Below are 23,990 nucleotides of genomic sequence, written 5' to 3' on the forward strand. Positions count from 1 at the left end.
TGTAAACTGGTGCAGGTGCAGGAGTGGCAACGGCTCAGGCATTCTGCCGAACACATGGAAGGCGTTCAGCGACCACAAGCGAGGAGGAAGATTAGCTGAAAGTTGCTGTGGGCACGAAGAGAACGAACGTGGGTACACGGCTTGCTCTCAATCGCTCAGATTCTCACCTTCCCTACATTGGCGTCCGGCGAGCGACGGTCGAACCTTTGATCTCTGGTCTCTGGATTGGTCGGATATGGTCATATCGAGGACATGCCCCGCGGTCCGCGAGGAATCAGGCGACTATGCTAGGCGAGAGTGCTCCCAAATCTGACTGAGCAGCAACTTGCAAGCGTACACGGTCCAACCCGTTACGCAGTGCAAAGTTTGAGGCGCGTAAAGATTCAGCCCTAGTAGAAGGAAAACAGAAGAAGAAGCCCATGAAGCATCTCCGTCCTTTTGAGAGGTAAAAGGATATGAAAGCTTTAGAGTTTAGACGATGAGAAACTGAGAATATTTTCCTTTTTTATTAAAAAATAAATAAATAAATAAATAAATAAATAAATGGATGACAGTGATGTTGCCTCACTCCTTTTATTTTTTTTACTAGAACATTCATTTTCTCTACGTAGAATGGTTAACCGTTGCTAGTCAATAAAAAATGTTGCACCATAAAGGAGTACCTGCCGAAAGATGTTCCACCATGGGGAATAATATTGCCTGCTTAGTCGATACCTGGCTACATAGTCGGGTACAGAACTCCAGGTAATTCTCCGGGTGCAAGTGCAACCCCTGCTAAATTTTATCCAACTAAACTTTACTCACTTTAATAGCTAAAGTTCTGAATACAATAACTAAAAAAATTAAAATAGTTTAGTCCTACTAGTCACTAAAAAATATCTAAAATAATTTTAGCTGACTAAAATTTAGTTAAAGAAACCAAATAAGGCCTTATAACTAATAACATCAAATTTTGGATACATCGTCAGCTAATAGCATCTACTAATATCAGTGGCATATATTTCATTAACAAGAACAGGATAGGTCAAGTACAACCCACGGTAATCCAAAGATTACCAAAACACACCAAGCTCACAGAAAGTTAAGAGTTGAGATTACATTAAAACATGAAAAGTGACTAACTCCGACAACTCTAAACACGAAGGGTGTCAACAGCTCCCAGAGCCCTGAAACCCCTAGCTATCCACAATGACACTTTTTGAAGAATGGTCTGAAGAAGTGTAATCGGTTGGCTTGTTTCTCTGTCGAAAGTACGTGCATTCCGCTCTTTCCAGAGGATCCAACTGCCTAGCAACACAAGTAAATCAAAACCTCGACGGATGGTCTTGGGCAAACGTTTCCTACTGCTGATTCACCACTCCATGGTACATCTCCTAGATGTTCACCAGATTCTGTAGCGCGAAAAAAACTAAGGCACAGAAACCAGACTTCCACAAAAGATGCACGGGAGGTTGTCCTAGAGGCCATGACGCCACCTTCTTTCTACCGTCCAACATTTCCTACGTAAGTTTGACAGGGGGAGATAGAGTGACTTCATTTTTAGTCACAATATATTTCAATATTTGCCTAGGTTAATTTTGTAAACAGATGGTGCTTGCGTTAGCATTAATCTGGAAAGTTAAATAGTGTACTGCTATCTTTTCTCTACTAGTATGGCGCACACGCTTTCTTTGAGAAACCAAATGCAGCCTGAATGGAATAATCTAAACGGATAGCTCAACATCCTACTGAGGTAGGGTATACTTGGCTAAGAGCAATCACAATGTGTACCATAAGATAGTCCATAGGATTAAAATATTTGCTATCAGATAAAAACACTGTTAGACCAGTCCATAAAAGAGTCCATAGTAAAAGGTATCCATAAGATTATGGACTACCCATAGAGAATAAAAAATGTTACTTTTTCTCACTCCTCACTCTCTCTTTCTTGGCTTTACACAGGATTGTAAAGAAAAATATTTTTTATCTTATATGGGATCCACTTTATGGACTATTAGTTGTTGACTGAAACATTGTGAAGACAACAATAGCTATTGTTTACTGACACAAAAGCTGCTCATAGGACTACTTAGTCTATATACATTGTGGTTGCCCTAAATGGACGGCCCGACCCTAGCACTATACGGCAATATATCCTATCGTACCGTGCCGTCTCGGATCATCGTGTTAAACTCTCGACCCAGGCACGACACTATGGGTCTTTAACCGTGTCGTGCCGTGCCGATAGGTACGGCGTCATGATCTATCCTCAAAGTATCAACGATGAAAATAATCGAGCTAGCGTCGTGCCGGCGCTGCGGTCCGAAGTTACGGCCCAGGTACGACACTACCACCAGACCGTGTCGTGTCCGAATCGTGCTTTTTAGTGTCGTGTTCGGGCCAGTCCATCGTGTTAGTGCCAGATTGAAATCTATAAGGTAAGGTTTTTGAAGCAGACTCCAAGGATGGGATCAGGGGATGAGATTGTTGCTTGCGCTCCTCCTGGCCTCCTGCTAGTGAGGTCTGAGCTCCGAGACACAGTCGCCGCCAATCGTCTGCAGCAGCAATGACGCAACCCGCTATCGCCTGCCGGCATTCGCGGACAAGTGGCCGGCGTGGTGTAAACTGGCGGCGCGGCCGGTGGACCGCTGGCGCTGGACGCAAAGCGAGGGAGGGGCAAGGGGAACGGCTTGAGCATTCTGTTGAACATGTCGAAGGCGTCCGATTCTTATACGAGAATGCCAGAAAGCAACTGTAGCAGGGGCCGCCGCTACACCCTAACACCTGTCGAACAGCGGATGCGGCAGAACACCTGTCGAACAGCGATGATGATCATGTCGGCGTGGACGGCGATGGAGAACGGGCCTAATTGCTGGGGCGCAAAAGATTTATGGCCCATGAAGATTCACGCCCCAAAGTAAAGAGAAAAAAGCTCGTCATAGCCCATCCCGTCGAAGTGCAAGTTGGGCCAATATATTGGGAGACCCTACGTACCCATGTCAAAAATCATTGCACGGGGACAAAACGCCCCTCTCTCTGAAGAAAAAAGGTCAATGCTGCTCTGTTGACTACCGTCCCTGAAGGACAGTCATGGTCATGGAGTTCCTGGAGGTCTGCACATCGTCTCCTTCTAGTGACTTATTACAATTCCTCTCCGCGAAGTACGCCGGCTGTTCCGGCGCCGGCAGAGACACGCTCCCGTTCTCCAGGATGGACACCACGGACGACATGAGCGGCCTGCCGTTCGCGTCGTCCTGGACGCACAGGAGCCCCACGTGGACGCACAGCAAGGCTTCGTCGAGGGCACAGCTCTCCGCGACGGACGAGTCCACCAAGTCCCATGCGTTCCCTTCGTTCCATAGCTTCCATGCCTGAAAAAGATTCAGATAATGATAAGAGAAATCACTGCAGTGCAGTTCAAGTGTTTCATGCATAATGTCCTGACAAATTCAGAAACTAATGTTTGTACTATATGTTTAGGAATTAGGAGTATATACTTACATATGCTACAAGGCCCGGAGATCCGTTGATGTTATCGGTAGAGCTTATTCTGATGCCACTTACAATCTCCAGGACCAAAACGCCAAAGCTATAGACGTCAGACTTGACAGAGAAGACGCCCTCGGTTTGGTATTCAGGAGCTATGTAGCCACTAGCAACACCATCAGAAAATTCAGAGTCGTCAGTCAGACAGAAACCAAGCCCAACAATCACATGCATAAATCAACGTTGAAATTTGAAAAGACAACATTTTAAGGAATATTTCCATCTGTGCTACTGTTACTTACTATGTCCCAACAACCCGCCTAGTGTTCGCCTTCTGCTGGTTGTCGCCGAAGATCTTGGCCATACCGAAGTCCGCTATCTTAGGTCTCATCTCTGCATCCAACAGAACATTGCTCGCTTTGAGGTCCCTGTGTATCACTGTCAGTCTTGAATCTTGATGAAGATACAGGAGCCCCCTAGCCACCCCCTTGATTATCCCCAATCTTGTTGGCCAATCCAGCAGTGATTTCCTTTCGCTGTCTGCAATGAACAACGATAACCACACGGGGGAATCATGTTTGCTGCTTCAGTGGTGACGTTTTAGCATCTTCAGTTATGATGATGAGTGTAACATACCGAAAAGGATTGCATCTAGGCCTTTATTGGCCAAGTACTCATACACCAGCACCCTCTCGGCTCCCTGTGTGCAGCAACCGAGAAGCCGGACCAGGTTCCGGTGCTGCAGTTTGGAGATCAAGGTAGCTTCGTTCTTGAATTCCTCTATTCCTTGTTCAGAATCCTTGCTGAGCCTCTTGACAGCGACCTCGCGACCACCTAATAATGTCCCCTTCAGAATAGTAGAACAATAACTGAGTGTTGACTCCTGAGTACCATTCTCAGTTCGTGAGTTCAGATTTGGAAAAGGATATATACGCGGCAGAGAACGTGATGTTACCTTGTAAACTTTCCCAAAACCTCCACGCCCGATCATACATGCTCTCGAGAAGTTATTCGTCGCCGCGACGATATCACTGAATTGCATGGAAGGGAATTCGAGATCTTCATTAGGGTTAGGGGTTCGTTCTGCAAGCTCACTTGATGTTCGCACGCTACTACCGGGAACCAACTTCTTCTCACTTTCATTGCTTCTTTTCTTATCTGAAAAAAAAAGATGTGACTAGCATTTATCTTTTTTTTCTTTTGGTAAAATGTGAGTAGCATTTATCTTGTGATAACATATATGTTTACAAAAAAAAAGAGAAATATATCAATGTACCTCTTGTCTTGCAAAACCAAACAAGTAAAATGCACGAAAGCATAAAAATGCTTGCCAACACCGGTAGTAGAATTCTCACAATTTTTGACCTTGTCTTTGTGCCTACACAAATAACTGGGTAAGTTTGGTGAGCAATTGCAAGAAGACGCTGCCCTCCGGAAAATATATTCCTATTTCGAAACAATGACATGGGGGTGGGAAATGTTTTTTATTTTGAAAACCGTGTGCCGTGTCTAATAATCGGGAAAAGAAAAGAATAACGCATAATGGAGTAGAAACGAAAATTGAACCTGTGATTCCTGCTGGAACGCGGAGGTGGAGCGTCTCAGCAGTGATGCCCCAGAGCACGCCGATCATCTGCGTGTCGACGAGTTCACCGGTCCACACCAGACACCGCGCGATGTCGCCCTTGGCGCTGCTGCTGCGCAGGTTGGCGTACGCGTACGCCACGCAGGAGCAGTTCCGGCGGCACTCCGCCGCGCACTCGTCGCCGGAGCTCATGTTCCCCAGGAGCACGAACTTGTCCGGCACCTTCATGTTGGGCATCGCCAAGAACGCATCCCCCTCGCCGCAGGGTGCCAGCGCTTGGCTCCGGCGGCAGCCTGCGGAGAACACGCCGCCGCTCCACTCCGCCTGGCTCGCCGGCTCGAAGCCGTCGAGGCACTTGCACGTGGCCACGGGCAGCGTGTTGTCGCAGTAGCCGTAGGCGCCGCAGCTGCCGTAGGGGCTGCAGGAGCGCGACGGCCAGGACTCGAGCGTGGTCCACGCGGACGCGTTGCGGTTCCAGCTCAGGAGCTGGAACCTGCCGTCGCCGGTGACCACGTACCGCGTGGGCGGCGCGCCGTCGTTGACGTAGAAGGTCATGTATATCTCCTCCTCGCCGTCGACGACGGCCACGTAGATGACCGTGCCGGTGGTGGCGTGGTACCTGCTGACGGTCATGTACCCCGTCCAGGCCGAGCTGCGCCAGTAGGCGCGCGTCCCGTTCCACACCAGCATCTGCAGCGACGTGCTCGGGTCCATGCCGTACGAGAAGGTCCCCGGCGACGGGTCGCCGGGGCCCCTCCACGACACGATGCGCGCGCCGTCGTGCGTCCGGTAGCGCAGCCCGACCTTCATGTCCGGGATGAACGTGTCCGTCGGGTGGTCGAAGCTCTGCCACAGCGTGGTGCCGTTCGGGGACCGGAGGACGAGGTTGCCGGAGTTGAGGAGCACGGCCGTCGTCGAACCACCTGAGCTCGTGGTGGTCGTGGCGGCAGTGACGACGTTCGTGGTCCAAACGACGCGGCCCGCGGCGTCGGACAAGACGATGTTGGTGGTGGTGGTGTCGTTGGCCAGCGCAAGCGACGGCGGCGGCGGCGCAGACGACGAGGAGTTATTGCCGGAACGCTCGTCGACGGTGACCGGCGCGTCCCGGTTGGCGACCCACACCACCGTCTGCACGGGGATGTTGTTGTACCATATGCCGACGTACTGCCTGCCCGGCGTGGCGTTGGAGGGGGCGAAGAAGCCCAGCACGAAGGCGCCGCCGTCGGACACGATGGTCTCGCCGGGCGTCAGCGACTCCCCTTGGGTTAACTTGTCGCCGGCCGGTGAGCAGAAGCGCGGCAAGAGGAGGAGGAGCACGGCGGCGGCTGTGACTGTGATGCAGGTGGAACGTGACCACTCCATGGTTCACAGGTTCGGGTCATTCGGTAGGGGTGCATTAGTTTAAGGTGCAGGTGCAGCCATGTGCTTTTATTTGTCTTGGCTGTTGGCACTACGATCCAGCAAGGTAGTGACAAATGAAATACTCCTACCTTGAGATTGGGCCCGCAAGTGATGATGGTACGACGATTGAAACTGCGGACCTCCTCGGAGGCGTTGGGAGCTTCAGAGAAGTTCGGAGCTTGACACTTGGGCAGTACTAGGTGTCAGACGGACGCTTGGGACATGGACGACCATGGCGGTGTAGTGGCAGGTGACGAAATGAATGGCGCGCGCGCGGACTATTCTTGTGTGCATGTGTCACAACGAAATCGTCATCAACAACTGCGTTGAACTCTTGTTGGGACGTGACTGGGGGCACGATGCGGCGACCGAATTGGAGCGGAGAACAACTCTTGTTGAGTAACCACGGTTTCTGCTGTACATATGCTAAGATATTCAAGCAGCGTGTAGGACTTGCACTGTTCTTCCAAAGCATGATGTTATTGCCTAGAGAAGTGAAGGTCACGAAACCAGGACAGCAAAGAAAATAAACAGACACGCTCCAATCCTTGGTTACAAAAAACAAAGGACCAATCTTCTCAGCATGCATGTGTCATGCGCGCAATGAAATCTTCGCCAACACCAACAACCACACTGAAATTCTACTTTAGAACGAAGCAGGCAGGCATGACCGACCGGATGCGACGTTGGAGTGGAAGCACGGTTCCTCGCGTGCCATTCTCAAATCCAATAATAGCTGCTGACAAGTCACAAATCGAGCTACTCCTTTGTCATTTCATTTCCAAGACACTGCTCCAAACCTCGGTGAACATATTTGTTTGATTTGAGGAAGCAAACTATTCTATATGAAATGGTGCATCATGAGTATATTCTTTATATTTGGTGAAATGACTACATTCCTGAGATACTAGTACTAAATATTAATGTGTGCAAAATGAGGTAATGATACATTAAATTATTTCATTCCAGGAAGCAAACAAAAAATATATAAAAAGTGAGAAGATGTTGGACTAACCAATTCCTCAAATCAAACACCTTAATTAAACTATATACCGAACCAAGGTATTCTAAGATCAGTTTTGGCTACAACTACTCGTGCCATCAATTTCACACTCTTACAAGATTTTACATGGATCCACATGGCACCACATCAAAACTAGTGTCATGTAGATAGATAATTGATTCGATTTTAGAGATCACCTCTTAATAGTACGACTATCTATCCTAAATCCGATAAACACCTAGATGGCGCGACGACACTTGTAAGAGTTAAGGCTTGTGGCTTGCAACATCTTGGCATATATAATTTATTAAGGTAGTTCCAACATCTTGGCATACATTAACTTATTTCATTAATGTAGTTCCTTCATATTTAGATACACATAGTTATATTTGAAATGTAATCTATGGAGTACTGGCAGATTTGTGTGTTACGATAGGTAATTTAGATGCTGACTTAGGGTGCTTGTTTAGGTAATTGTAATAATGATATAATTCGGTAATTTGATGCAATTTGGAGGTTAGTTCATATTATTTTTCACGTATGATACTATAGGTGAATTACTTAGATGAAGATGCACGAGGTTATTTTATGGAGGTAGTAGATGTGAGCAATTCCCATATTAAGATTTATTAGGGGGTTATTTAAGTGATTTTTCATTACATCGGAGATGCTTTTTTAATCAGAATAGGTCTAATGGCTATTAATTATTATTATTATTATTATTATTATTGGAGTTTACCAAATGGTAGCTGAATATTCTCTCTCTTTTGGGAATTCTATGATTTATCTCTTTTCCTAGCCCATCTCTTAACAATTCATATGGTAGCTCCAAAAAGAGGCAATCAAAGTAAAGGTAAGTTTTCATAACGACGAGTGTGAGTAATCTAGATGAAGATGGAGGTCGGGGGTATCTTTTAGTTATTTTTTTATAGTGGCAAATGTAGGTATTTTTCAGAAATTAGAATAGTCTGTTGTAGTGGTGTCTATTATTATCAATAATGATTATGGTCTACTAATTGATGCATGTATATTTTTTTCTATGATTTCTATTTTCTTAGGATGTCCCATCAATGATAATTCACACGAAACGTCCAAGAAGAGTCTCTAACTAGTAATAGTAAGGTAGCCATATATGAAACTTAAAATTAGAAAAGAAAATACTTCCAAACCACTAATATTGATAGACATATGTTCAACAATATCTTGAACATGTTCATGTACATCGAAATAGGACTATCGTCCCTCTATTGTTGTGATAGTAAGAGAATTCATGGAGTTGTCTTCATCCCTTATTTGCCTCATATCACCACTCCTCTGTCCATAGTGCCCAGGATTGTTGGGTGGTGGCAATGCTATGCTTGCATTCTCTAGACTATAGACAATAGATGACATAAGTGGCCTGTCAACTGGGTTTTCCTGAACACATAAGAGTCCCACATGACTGCAAAGCAAGACTTCATCTAGCAAACAAGTATCCATAATAGATGGGTCTACCAAATCTCTTGCCTTCCCCTCTTTCCACATATTCCAGGCCTAAAACAACCAAAACAATTATTTAGATCTACAGTAAGCTAGAGCCTCTAGACTCTTACTTTATTTTATAACTTCAGAAAAGACATATACTCACATAGATTATTAGGTTTTGAAAACCCATGGTGCTACTAATGGAGCTTCTTCTTATACCAGTAACAACCTCTAAGAGTAGAACACCAAAGCTATAGACATCTGTCTTGATCGAGAAGACACCTTCCATTGCATACTCCGGGGCCATGTAACCACTAGTTGATCATTTAAAGTCCTCAAATTACTAGATAGAAGTTAAAGTGAATTATATTTATTGAAATAATTACTTACTATGTTCCAACAACACGATGAGTGTTTGCATCTTCTTGGCTATCATTGAATATCCTTGCCATGCCGAAGTCTGCTATCTTTGGTCTCATTTGTCCATCTAACAAAACATTAGCAGCCTTGAGATCTCTATGAATTATAGTCAATCTTGAATCTTGGTTGAGGTAGAGAAGTCCTCTTGCAACCCCTTTGATTATATTAAATCGGATTGGCCAATCCAATAACATTTTTCTTGAATTATCTGTGTCACAATTAAAGTAAGTCAATATGTATTTTTAGTTGCTATATGATATATATATAAGAGTTTATGATGTGACACATACCAAAAAGGGTAGCATCTAAACTTCCATTAGGCAAGTATTCGTAAATTAGAACTTTCTCATCAATGTCAATGCTACAACCAAGGAGTCGAACCAAATTTCTATGTTGCAGTTTAGCAATCAGAATGACTTCATTCCTGAATTCCTTTGATCCTTGCTCAGAATCCTTGCTTAACCTTTTGATAGCAACTTCATGGCCACTTAGCATCGCCTTCACCAAAAGTAAGGAGAGAAACTTATTTTTGAGTTCACCATGTAGACAATTCAATGAAACTATTCCACCAACCTATGCTCGTGCACAAGCTAAAAACAATGTCACTAGATATACATATTAGAATTTGTGGATAATATTAGTACCTACAACTAACCAAAGGGCGCACACTTTATCTCTCTTTGTTTATTTTTCAATATAATATCCATATATATTCTAGTATTTCTATTCGGTTATTACACTTTACCAACTCTTCTATATTTTTTCATCCATATTATACTTTTTCCTTTACGCAACACACCTTTTTGTGCTCTCGCTATATGTTTATTGAAACCCCAAATGTTCAATTTCCTCTGTCAAAGAATTATGTGTGTATTAGTACTTTTATAAAAGTAGAGTGCTTAAAATTAAACTATGAGTAAATTTATCCATGAAGGTAATATTTTACAAAGAAATTATTATCACGGAGTATTAGTATAACTTAAAATAAGTTGTTAGTAATGTGTGTAATTCACAAAAGGAACATTTTGGATGATTGCCAAACCATCAAAATATATATTTATTGCTCATGCATGCATATATATACTTTGTGGTGGCCCATAAAAGGCACTTTACTTTTGAACTGCTCTTTTATATAGTATTAGTTAATAGTTGTTGAGGTTAGTAATTTAGAGACATATGTTAGTTTATGATTGTTTATCTATTTCATAATAGTAGATGATGGTAGTTTTGAACTAAACTTGAGAGTTTATTGATCTTAAGAATGGCGGAGCTCTTTTATTTAGAAGAGATGCAAAGGGTTATTTATTTGATTTGAGTAACCACCTACACTTATATGAGACAGTGCATCATGAGTTCGTCTCTCAAATTTGACCAAATGACTTTATTTCTCATGCTTATGCTAAATATTACCTTGTGAGCATTGATGTGATTATGAATTAACTCATTCCCACTAGCCAAACAAAAAATGAGGAGTGAGACACCTCCTTACATTATTTACTATAATAGTATAGGTATGAGGAGTAAGACACCTCACATTATCTATTATAATGATATAGGTGGGTAATTTAGATGCAATTTTAGGTGGTTATTTGATTGCCGTGGGTGGGTAACTTAGAAACAAATCTAGAGGTTACTTGATTATCTTTTATAATGGTATGTTTAGATAATTTAGATAAAGATTTATGCGGCAATATTATGTTATTTTTTATAGTGGGGAATATGAGTAATTTTTTTTATAACAGAACAGATTTAATTAGAGCCTATCGAGTTGATGTCTTTTTATTTTGTGAGAATTTCTACTATTTGCCCTTTTTTCTAGTGCTCCCATGAGGATTAATTTGGATGCTCCGATGGGCCACTGCCTCCAATTAATAGTAGTAAGATTGGAAAGATATACATAATTCAAATTAACATCAAGTGAATGGTAATTATATGGTTAGAACTAATTATATGAAAATAAGGTTAAATTGAGTAATTACCTTATAAACTTTACCAAACCCCCCCTGCCCAATCTTACATGCTTCTGAAAAATTGCGCGTTGCAGCCACGATATCCTCAAACCTAACAGAGAGGAATTCAGAGTCTTGGGCATGGTTTCCTTCAAGTTCATCCGATGTCCTGCCATCGAAAATTAGCTTCCTACGCTTTGCCCCGTAGCTTATTTTACCTGCTCAATATTGTATAACCAGTCCTTGGAATCGAAGAGTAAAATAGGCACGCAAAAGAATACAGCTATGCTGGGTTGTACCTTTGAACAACTTGAACCATGCAAGGGAAATGCCTGTGAGTATCAGAATGCCACTTAATAAAACTGTAGGTACCACAATCTTGACTATGTTGCTCTTGGCCCTCGTACCTATTTTTTAGAAGTCAGTTCAGAGCTTTGTGCTTGCATATATATAGTGCAATTGACAATTGATCAAAGACTAGTTAAAGCGCCCAATAAGGTCATAATCCCAATATCTGAAAAGAGATTCTAACTAACAGTAGTACTAGTCAAGCATTAACTAAGAAAATAAGATTTAAGCTGTAGGCAAGAAATCTATTGTCATCTATTCAATAAAAACACATTATATGACTATCTTCGGTGCTTACTGGCACAAAGCAAGTGGGAAGATCTGTAGTCAGCTTATTCTGGCCTAGGTAACTAGGACGAGATATGTCATAAACCCTACCTAAGCGACTGTATGTATGTGCCCCACCCTCACCCATGCCTGTGTCTCCTCAACGATCCTATGAAGCAGCTGTGTGTGCATGGAGTCGTCCTTCCATTTCAAAATATGTTTGAAACAAACAAACAAAAACATCTTTTTTGAAGAAAAAAAAAACCCCAAGCGTTCCCCAAATTCAATGGGCTTTCAAAGTTTAGTCAACACTCAACAGAGAAACATTAGACAAAAAACTCGCTGCACACCTGCATCCAAGCCTGCGATCCGGAGGTACAAAGTGTCTGTATCAGACTTCCATGTGTCGATCAACTCGCCAGCCCACACCAAGCACCTCGTCAGGTCCCCCTTGTTTCTGCTAGTGCTCAGATTGGCATACGCATACGCCACGCACGAACAGTTCCTGGTGCACTCCTCTGCACACTCCTGCAAGGTCCGGTTCTCCACGTGCACAAACTTGTCCGGCGACTGCATCCCCGGCAAGGCCAAGAAACGGTCGCCGCCGCACCGCCGCAGCTCCTCCTTTCGCCGGCACCCCTGAGAGAACCTGCCGCTGTTCCAATCCTCTAAGCCCGCCACCGGCTCGAACCCGTCGAGGCACTTGCACCTGCTACGGGGAGACTCCGTGTTGTCGCAGTAGCCGTTCGGGCCACAGTAGCCGTACAGGTTGCACCCAGGATCGCTCGAACCACCCAAGACGTCCCATGCCGACGAGCTGCTGTTCCAGCTCTGGAAGAGGAGCTCGCCGGAGTCGGTGAGCACGTACCTGGTGTGGTCGGCGCCGTCCGAGACGCTGAAGGTCAGGTAGATTTCCTCCTGGGTGCTCACGACGGTCTGGTAGAAGATGACGCTGGTGGTGCTCAGGCGAACCAAGCCCGCAGTGACTGGCTCCCCATCCCATGGCGCGCTGCGCATGATCGGACGCGTCCCGTTCCAGATGAAGATCTGAAGGAACGTGTCCGGGTCGCCGCCGTAGGAGAAGACCCCCGGCGACGGGTCGTCGGGGCTTCTCCACGACACCAGCCGGTTGCCGGCGCGCGTCTTGTAGTTGACCCGAATCTTCATGCCGGGGAGGAAGGAGTCGGCTGGGTGGTCGAAGCTCTGCCACAAGGTGGCGCCGTTCGGAGACCGGATGACGAGGTTGCCGGTGTTCAGAAGCACCGCCGCGGCGGTATTGCTGGTGGCCGCCGCCGCACCTGCACCGGCGACGTCAGTCGTCGTCCAAAGAACACGGCCGTCGGCGCCGGACAGGACGAGGTTGGAGGCGTTGGTCAGGGACAGCGACGCCGGTGGCGAAGCAGTGACGGGGGTTTCTCTGTTGGCGACCCACACGACGGTGAGACGGCCGGGGATGTCGTTGTACCATATGCCGAGGTACAGTTTGTCCGGGGTCGACGACGAGTTGGTGGGGGAGAAGAAGCCCAGGGCGAAGCTGCCGCCGTCGGACACGATGGTGGCGCCAGGGGAGAGCGGCTTGCCGGGGACGAGCCGATCATCGGTGGCACACGGTGATGCCAGCAGCAGGAGGACAGTGGTGGCGTAGCTGATATCTAGCCAAGACATCGAGCACCTTCCTTTGCAACACGTTGACGAGCTGAATTCGAAGAGACGACGATATGCTAATATGCTGGCTCGTACGGACTACGGAGTAGCTAGCACACGGATCTGCATCCCAGACTTGGGCCGTGTTTAGTTCCTCAACGAAATAATTTCGTGATACTGTAGCACTTTCGTTTGTTTGTGGTAATTATTGTTCAATCGTGGACTAACTAGGCTCAAAAGATTCGTCTCGTCAATTTCGACCAAACTGTGTAATTAGTCTTTATTTTCGTGTATATTTAATACTCCATGCATATGTCTAGAGATTCGATGTGACGGGGAATCTTGAAAAATTTTGGGTTTTTGGGTGGAAGTAAACAAGACCTTGGTCTATTTCTTCTATTTATTTACTTTTTTTTCTTTTTAATTTTGGCATTGATGACAAAAGGTGGTTCATTTTTTTTTATGGACTCAAACGTATCTCATCCTCAATGCAAGTTTCATGACACAGTTTTTAACATAATCATATTTTGGAAACAGTGGAGAAGAGGGATGAAACTCTCTTTACTCCTATAAAACTCTTATCATCTATCTCTTTATTAATACAGTGTCACATTAACATATTTAATATGCATAAAACTCTATTAAAACTAGCCTTATGGTTGACATTTGAGCTGTCGACGTCGAACTGGTTAGTTAATTAGAATGGCGTTGTCATAGTGACAGAAAGTACGGAATACAATAACAAGGAAAGTGTGCCAGTTGGATGCAGTACTTACTCCCTCTGTTTCATTGAGAGTGTCGTTTTTTATTTTTAAACTTTTATCTTATTTATTTTTATGCAAATAGTAAAATAAAGAAATCATTGTTAAAATATTTTTATTGACAAAAATAAGTCATAACAAAATAAGTAATATTTATAAATTTTTTGAATAAGATAAATGGTCAAATAAGGAGTCTGAAAATTAAAAATGACACTTTTAATAGGATAGTGGGAGTATCTTTCTTCTTTCTTGAAATAGTATACAATGTGTACGATCTAGTCAGAGTTTAGTAACCGGGATGTAAGGTGTTTGGACTGAAATGCCTAATTTTATCATGGTTTTGATGATCATGATGGCGACTGATCAGTGCGGACTAACATGTGTAGTGAAAGATGCATTAGATATGTTCACTTTGATACTATGGATGCAAGGAAACAGGTGGCGTCAAAATTAAAGAAAACGCTGAAGATATCAAGAAAATAGAAGAAATAAACTGGCCAGACAATCCGCATCTTATGAAAATGAGAGCGCCTGACAATTCACAGTTCGTCCGGTGGGCTGAGAGCACGATGCAATTTCATAGGTGATAGTCCAGCGGTGAAGAAAGAAAAGCGTCGGACATTCGGTCAACGGCTGGATGATCAACACAATTAAGGAAATATGTGATCCTTGAACAAATAAACTAGACCCAACGGTTTGATGGGCAATAGAATAAGGGCATGTTTGCAGCACTGGCGCTACTTAGTTGAGTCTAAAAATTAGCTCAAATTAGCTAGAGTTAGCTAGCTAATTGGCTAACAAATAATAGAACACTTATTATTATTCTTTCTGTTTGGATGCGCTATAGCTAATATTAGCTATCTAACAATTAACCCTGCTTGTATCAAACATGTCCTAAGAGTGCGATACAAATAAAAGGGAATTAGACAACACTATTGGTTATATTCCTAAACCGCCAGTGATGGCCTTAAGATCACTGTTGGGTTAGGATTAGAACTGACAGTGATTTGTTGAGTAACATTTTTGACTTGCAATGCAACCGATATCCTTACATCACTGTCGCAGTCGGCAGTGATTGTTTGAATAACACTGTCAACTTTAGGTTTAGACCCGACAGTTATCTAATTTTCTCATATTCTAGTTTATTGATTAATTTTTATTTTTTTGTGTAATACTTTTTATTTCCTACTGTATGGTTACTGTACTAGATATTTAAAGCATCACACATCCATCAAGATTTTGTAAAACAAATATTACAATGATGTATATATTACAATGAATGTTGAAACTTTCTTCTAGTATGTTTCACCTCTTTAATCATTATGTTGAAACTTTCTTCTTCATTCACGAGCCTGTCCATGATGAACGTTGCTAGCTTGTCTTAACACCTCTTTCGCCAGCATCCAAGGAGACTCCGTGTTGTCGTTTGTGGCACCGTACAAGCTACAGTAGTTACAGCGGTTGACTTGTAGCACTGCTATACTCCCTCCGTTCCAAATTATAAGTCATTCAAAGAATTTTAGAGAGTAAAAGCATTTTTAAGTTTGACCAAAAATATAGAGAGAAATATAAAGATTTATGTCATAAAATAGGTACACTATGAAAATATAAGTAACAAAGAATCTAATGATACTTAGTTGATACCAAAAATGTTATTATTTTGCTATATAAATTTGGTCAAATTTGAAATTTTTTGACTTTATAAGATTCTTGGAATGACTTATAATTTGGGACGGAGGGAGTACAAAGTATTTAGAGGTAGTCAGATTAGGTTTGCAGCAAACCGCCTCTACGCTCTACTCAAGGATGTCTAGAAACCAAAGGTTTATAGGGTTGGGTATGCAACCACTTCTAAAAATTGATTTTGAGAAGTAGACCACATTTCTGACCACCACTAGAAATCAATTTGTAGATGTCTTTTTAATTTCTAAAGAAATCCGTGTCGTGGTCGCAAGTCTCACATGTGCGGTTCCTCGTATTCAAACTCAGAACTTCTTCCCACACACAAGCCTCTCCTACCACTCTAGCACAATCGCTTATGACCAAGTGAATGGTATTATCTTTTTATATTGACTTTATAATATTAAATGTTTAAGTCTATAAATGATTTCAAATAAAAATATTGAACTATAAAATTTTAGAGCTGAATGGACATTTAACCGCTTCAATTTACAAGGCGAAGTTAGATGATCATGTTGTGAACATGGGTGGGGATAAGTGTCCGGCCAAATTATATTTTCGATCGATTAGGAATTGTTGCAGTTAGACTTGGTCGTACAAGCAATGACGTCAGAGTGCTTTGCTTAGGCCTTGGCCTTGTTTAGTTTCCAAAAAAAAATTGCATTTTTTTCGAATTTCCCGTCATATTGAAATTTACGGCAGAACATTAAATATAGATTAAAAAAATAATTAATTGTACAGTTTACCTATAATTTGAGAGACGAATCTTTTGAGTCTAGTTAGTCCATAATTGGACAAATTTAACAAATACAAACGAAAGTGTTATATTGTCTATTTTGTATTTTTTTTTGGAACGGATAAGATTGATTGAGATTTGAGAAACGCGCTGGTTGGCTGCATTAGCATGCATGTGAGTCTTCTGCAAACTTGCGCGATACTCAAATCAGGCCCAATGTAACATTAGCTAGTATGCCAAATTTGATCGCATTAGCATTGCAGATTTACATAACCCAAGTGTTTCTTTATCAAATGATTGTCATATATGTGGAAAAAACGGTCTACCTTCCCTCTAAAGTTGAAAGAGTTACACTGTTCTTTGAGTTTTGAGTAGTACCTCTTACCTGTTTTACTATGTTATTAGTATGCGCAAAATATGCAGGTTTATTTGGAATGGCGAGTGTGCTATTTCCATTCTCCAAGATGAACACCACAGATGACATAAGTGGCCTATCGTTGGGGTTATCCTGCACACATAGAAGGCCTATGTGGATGCAAAGCAAAGCTTCATTAGGTATGCAGCTCTCCATCATACTTGAGTCTATCAAATCCTTTGCCTGCCCTTTCTTCCACAGATTTCATGCCTGGATATAAAACAACACATTAATTGAGGTTGTGGAATCTTTATAAAATTCTTGCAAAATTCAGAAAAGCTTATACTCACATATACTATAAGGTTTTCGAAGTCTATTGTCTGATCAGTTGAGCTTATCTTCACACCACTTATGATTTCCAACATCAATACACCAAAGCTATACACATCAGACTTGACAGAAAATATGCCTCTCATTGCATATTCAGGAGCCATGTAGCCGCTGCAAATGTTTTACCATGAAGAATAATGGAGGTGTTTTTCTGTGAATTAAGTTAACTTTGTGGTAATTTCAGAAAAAAAGAAGAACTACTCACTATGTTGCAACGACTCTCTTCGTGTTTGCGTCATGTTGGTTGTCACTAAACATCCTTGCCATACCAAAGTCTGCTATCTTGGGTCTCAACTTCTTATCCAGCAAAACATTGCTTGCTTTGAGATCTCTGTGAATTATCCTCAGCCTTGAATCTTGATGGAGGTATAGAAGCCCTTTAGCAACTCCTTTGATTATGTTGAACCGTGTTGGCCAATCTAGCTCTAACTTCTTCATACTGCCTACAAATAAAGGCAACTATATCCCATAAGTACTGATCAATCGGTTATGTTGAAACATGAAGCTGTAATGTGCTGCTGTTAGATCATACTGAAAAGGAGAGCATCTAAGCTTTTGTTAGGCATGTACTCAAAGACCAGAAGCTTTTCATCTCCCTCGATGCAGCAACTGATAAAGCTAACCAAATTTCTGTGCTGCAGTTTGGCAATTAAAACAACTTCATTTCTGAATTCCGCTATTCCTTGTGCGGAATCCCTGCTGAGCCTTTTGATGGCAACTTCTCGGCCATCTAGTTTCGCCTTGTAAATTGAAGTGAAAAATGAATTAAGACATCAATTACCTTGTAAACTTTGCCAAAACCTCCTTGTCCAATGATAAATGATCTGTCGAAATTATTTGTCACAGCTGTGATATCTTGGAAGCTTACAGTTGGAAATACAAAGCCTTCAGTAGGATTTCTTTCTCCAGAGTACTCTGAAGTATTCAGGTTTCCAAGGATGGACAACGTCTTGTGCTTTCCCTCTTTTTGTTTTTTACCTGCTTCCAAAATGTCATGAGCGTTTGTTATTCTTCTTTTTTCCCTAGGTGACAGTAATAATGTAGTAGAATAGTAGTGCAAAAACCAATTCCCCTGACCTTTGAACTTGAACCAAGCAAGGGAAGTGCCTGCTGTGAGTATCAGAATGCCACTTAACAAAACTGCACGAAGCACAATCTTTACAGCGAGATTGTCTTTGGCCTCGTTACTGTGCAAAACCATTGCAGGGAAAATTCTATGCATGAATAATGTAGCACAGATAACCAATGCAAGGATCAAGTTAAGTTTATATATATATATATATATATATATATATATATATATATGAATAGCACACCATGACACCAGCATCCAAGTCTGCAGTCCGGAGGTAGAGCGTGTCACTGCCAGCAGTATCACCCACCCTCTCTGTGTCAATCAACTCCCCGGCCCACACCATACACCTCATCCCGCCCATCGTGCCTCTGCTGCTCAAATTGGCATAGGCGTACGCCATGCAGGAGCAGTTCTTGGTGCACTCCATGGCGCATTCCTCGGAGGTCCGGTTCTCGACGACCACGAACTTGTCCGGCGGTTTTATCCCCGGCAAGGCCACGAAACCGCCGTGGCCACACCGCAGAGGCAGAGCCTCCTTCCGCCGGCACCCCTGGGAAAACCTGCCCCTGCTCCATTCTTCCAGGCTCGCCGGCTCGAAACCATCGAGGCACTTGCACGTCGGAGTCGTCATCGGAGCACTCACCGTGCCGTCGCAGTAACCATACGGGCCACACTGGCCGTAGAAGTCGCACGCGTTGGCCGGCCACTTGCCGACGACAGCCCAGTCCGACGATCCCCAGCTCTGGAGCTGGTATTCGCCGGAGTAAGTCAACACGAACCTGGTGTGCGCGTGCGCGCTGCCGTCGGGGAGGCTGTAGGCTAAATACATCTCTTGCCCGGTTCTGACGACCGCCAGGGAAACCATGACGACGCTGGAGCTGGAGTTCACCTGGAACTGGCCAGTGGCCACTGATGGTCGCGTAGCCCGTCCACGGGACGGTGCGCGCCATGGGACGCGTCCCGTTCCAGATGAAGGTCTGCATGAGCGTGCCCGGGTCCAAGCCGAAGCTGAAGCTCCCCGGCGAGGGGACGTCAGCGCCTTTCCAAGAAACGAGGAGCTCGCCGTCGCGAGACCTGTACCTGTGACCCGGATCTTCATGCCGGGGAGGAACGTGTCGCCCGGGTGATCGAAGCTCTGCCATGCGGTGGTTCCGTTCGGGGATCGGATGACGAGGTTGCCGGTGTTGAGAAGCACCGCCGTGGCTGCTGAACCCGAGACGGTACCGGTGACGTTGGTCGTCCAGAGAACACGGCCGCTGGCGTCGGACAGGATGAGGTTGGAGGAGTTGGTCAGCGTCAGCGATGGTGGTGCAGAGGAGGTGCCGCTTGTGGCTGTGGCCGGGCTTCCTCTGTCGGACAGTATGCGGTAAACACGGTCTGCATGGTGATGGCAGGTGGTGCTCCAGGCTGTTCAAATAAATTATTAAGACATCCTCCTCCTGTCATAAACTACATTTAGCATCGATAGAGGTTTCACAATTTTGGGATCAAAATAGCACCATGTAAAGAAACGATTACATAGAAAACGATAACATAAAACCTGCTCAACGCTTCAGAGACTGTTCCATCCGTTTCAGTCAAGACTGCTTACGACGGCATTCAAAGAAACAAAAGAATTTATCATATACACTGTGGATCATTGCCGAATTCGGCAGTACTCAGATACAGGTAGTAATGTAGACGTCGAACATAAATTAGACAATCGATCAATGGATCCATAATCCATTCACTGTTCTCACATGAGAACCAGGCTATTTTAACTTGTTCCGCGCGATTATTAGACTTTAGAGAATAGTTTGCTCATTCAGTCAACAAAGCTTACAGTGACATGAAGAAAGATGATAGCATATACAAGTATTATGCATGATCTTTCTTTGCCTCCTGAACTGTGACTCCCCTTTGCCCCCCCCCCCCCCCCCCCAGAGAGGCAGAGACTAGTTTTTTTTTAATGTTCGCAGAGACTAGTTTTGCCTTCTTCAGTCAAGAAAGTTTACAATTCAAACGTTACAGTGACATAAAAAGTAGTAATGTCTCTCTACAAGATTACTAGGAGCAAAAAACTAGGAGATGTAATCGAAAGCTTCCATAATCAATGAAAACATGTGGTCTTATGCATCCATTCATTTGGTCAGATGAGGAGCTGATGAGAGTGTGAGACCACACAGTAAGTACTAAGTACTTGGTTTTACATGAGCGGTCAACTGGTCATCACCTGAAGCCAAATGAAGTGCACAGCCTACGCAGAGCACATGTGTCATGACCTCAATCGGTGCAATGCTAAAAGTTCGAAACATTTGGTTGCCTATCCACAGGGATTTGATGTTCCATTCATCGTTTTTCCTTAAACATAGAGCAAAATCATGCTAACATATAATGCGGTAGGTGCTCCATTCTTCAATTGTGCAAGCAAAACTTACAGTTATGTCAATATTTATCTTGACAGAAGAAACAATATCCACCGTGCACCCCTGCTTCCTTAATCCCGAAACACAACAAATGTCTATTTGTTTGTCGCATTCATCACAATTAAGCGTACAATTCTTCCAAACTTGTTTGCATTCTTTAAGAAAAAAAAAAGCAAGCAGAAAATTCCTCATTCAATCAGAATCCGCAAGGCATCCATTGGTGGACACTCTATTTCCAACATTGGCCCAAAAAGTTGCTTACTCTATCAAATTTTAAACATTTTTTTTTGCAATTTTGATTCAAAAAAATACAAAACCATGTACTCCGATCCGGTCAAAGCAGGCAAGCAGGAAGGAAGCAGCACAGGCATGAATGAATGCTGTACGCAGACCGCAGACGACCGGGCAGCCGCAATCATACACTTGGGACCGTTGGTCACTAACGCCGGGCAGTGGCCGGTGCGGCACGTGTCAGTACTGTACTGGGCATGCATAGCAGAACTACGGCCACGGCAGACGGCACAGCAATCGGCAACCGCTCGGCGCTTGCAGCTTGCTCCTCTCCATCCGATCCTCCGCTCGGTATCGCCATGCGTCCGCCCATGGTTAAACTACCGGGCATCGGACGGCTGGCCGGTAGAGAAGAGAGAGCGGCCGCTGGAGATCGATCAGTGCATCGCCGGCCCTTGGCTTGGAAATGATGGTCGGGTGACGGCTGGGGGTACCGGCCGGGTACCCTGATTTCGCTGTGGTGCCGAGGAGCTGATGGCAGATGAGGAGCGCTTCGCCATGATGGCTTTCATTGCTGCAGTTGCCTCTGTGAGGTCACGGCACGGCGGTAGTACGTAGCTAGGCAAAAGAGCTGTCAGCGCTGTGCAGTGATCCGTTGCCAGATTAGCATCAAGAAGAAACCATGCATATGCTCGTTCACTGTGATAGCAGTCATGGTACCCAAAAGGAAGCAGAGATCTCCTGTTCGGATCGGATCCATCGTCCAAGCATCTGCGTCGGCGACAGTAGAAGTGCATTATATGGCCGCCCGCTTCTTAGGATACCCGATGAAACAGTAGTGTCGATAAAGAGACGGTGGTGTGGTGACCGAGCGGCCCGCAGGAACACAAAACTGCGCTGCTGGCGCGCGCAAGAGAGGAAGCACGGCGAGGCGCGCCAGCAGGAACACGAACACGCTGCTGCTCCAAATCCCTGCCCGATGTATGTACCGTCGTCACTCATCATGCACCCGGACGGTCCCTCTCTGACCCACACCCACCACCTCCACATCGATATCGATCCATGGATGAATTCGCATCCGATCGCGCGACCTCGACGACACCTTGTCTGCACTCTGCAGCTACCTGGTCGTAGGCGACAGTAGGCAGGCACCATCCATCCATCGGATCCCCCTGCTGAAATCTGGAATCAAATCCAGCCATATAAACGCAAGGGATCGTAGTGCATGTGCATGTGCATGCATGATGGATCGTGCAGTGCACGCCTGCTGAAATCTGCATTCAATTGAGAATCACTGTCGCTGCTGATTTGTCTCACCAACCTGTCATGGACTCTCCACACGGACCACTCCGTCAATACAAGTCCCTCCTCAACTGGCCACGGAGTGACAGAGCCCAGTCTTCTTCCCCGGCCCGTCGCTCCATGGGTCGTCCTCTATCTCCTCCTCCTCCTCCTCCTGTGCTCTGCTCAACTTGGACCCGCCGCCACCCTCTTCCTCCCCGGCAGTGCTGGCCGCCGCCGCACCCTCCACAGCAGTGCCGTCCACCACCGCCTCCTTCCCCTCCGCTGCCGGCCACCGTCCTCTTCCTCCCCGGTCGCCACCTTCATTCTCCACTCCCTCTCCGCTTCCGATTGATATCCGTCCATCCGCTTCGTCCCCTATCAGCCATATTGCACGCGGATGATATCGAACTCGAAGCGAGCAAGTAGTGGATCGTCATGCGTGCTTATCAAAGGGGCGCTTTACATACTGAGAGTTCCTTGGCATTCTGTCCACCTCCTTGCCCATCGTCAGATATATGTGTTGCTTTTGGAGGTGGACATACTGCCAATGGAGCTGTGTAGGCCTCTCTTTGTAAAGCTCACATGACACACAAATATATAAGAGCTTCTACGCTACATATTTGATCATCACCACCCGTGCGTATGTGTCAACGCCTTCATTCATTAAACTGGTTTGCCTCCTTTTCTTGCGTGTTCATTTGGGCCTTGTTTAGTTCCAAATTTTTTTGCAAAATAGGAATAGTAGCACTTTCGTTTGTATTTGATAAATATTGTCTATTCATGAACTTATTAGGTTCAAAAGATTCGTCTCGTCAATTCCGACCAAACTGTGCAATTAGTTTTTATTTTTGTCTATATTTAATACTCTATGCATGCGTCTAAAGATTTGATGTGACAGAAAATCTGAAAAATTTTGCAAAATTTTTTAGAACTAAACAAGATGGGCCTTTTGATGTGTCGAGATGCCCGCCCGTCCGGTCCGGTTCCTGTTTCCTTTTTATTTGTTTGGGCCAGCCGGGTTACGGACTTACGGTTCATCATGTTCTGTGATATGCTTTTGGGGCAAGTTTTGACGCAAGCTGCTATATATCTAGATACATATGGTAATCTGATCTCCTCCATTAGCCTGCTTCGAGTCCCGGGCGGGCGGGCGGCCATGGTGGTGTTGGGGATAGCAAAATAGTTTTCCTCCCTTCCGCAATCTGAATAATGCTATTCTTTGGGATCCTTCGTTTTTGCCGGTAATCGTTCTTCCTAGATGCGGCCAAGACGCCAAAGTTCTTCGGAAGACTAATTAACCCCGCAGTTCATGCTTTCTTTATGGTTTCCATGCAGGCCTTGTTCGTTCTTCGAACTTTGAAGGTCATCTCATAATATCTGACCATGGGGCCAGGGCCCAGGGGTGAGAAGAAAGAAGCTCAGAAGTGTGCTGAAGCAGTTGGTGCAATCCTTATACAAGTACCCTACCCCGCTTCAATACTGCTCGAATAGGTTATGCATGCATAAATCTATAAACCATTCTCCCTC

At 44.5% G+C, this 23,990-nt stretch overlaps 1 protein-coding gene and 1 pseudogene across 1 annotated transcript; both read right to left on the bottom strand.

Moving 5' to 3' along the window:
- On the bottom strand, positions 3,017-6,634 carry LOC8074175 (G-type lectin S-receptor-like serine/threonine-protein kinase B120). The gene is made up of 7 exons (XM_021452489.1): positions 5,032-6,634; positions 4,742-4,843; positions 4,421-4,623; positions 4,102-4,312; positions 3,768-4,005; positions 3,481-3,631; positions 3,017-3,350 (listed from the first exon to the last, which is right to left on the bottom strand). The coding sequence occupies exons 1-7, from the start codon at positions 6,410-6,412 to the stop codon at positions 3,048-3,050; spliced, it is 2,589 nt and encodes an 862-aa protein (XP_021308164.1). The 5' UTR covers positions 6,413-6,634; the 3' UTR covers positions 3,017-3,047.
- Positions 8,688-21,540, bottom strand: LOC8077223 (annotated as a pseudogene).

The sequence above is a fragment of the Sorghum bicolor genome, chromosome 2 (assembly GCF_000003195.3).
Source record: "Sorghum bicolor cultivar BTx623 chromosome 2, Sorghum_bicolor_NCBIv3, whole genome shotgun sequence".
Taxonomy (NCBI): Eukaryota; Viridiplantae; Streptophyta; class Magnoliopsida; order Poales; family Poaceae; genus Sorghum; species Sorghum bicolor.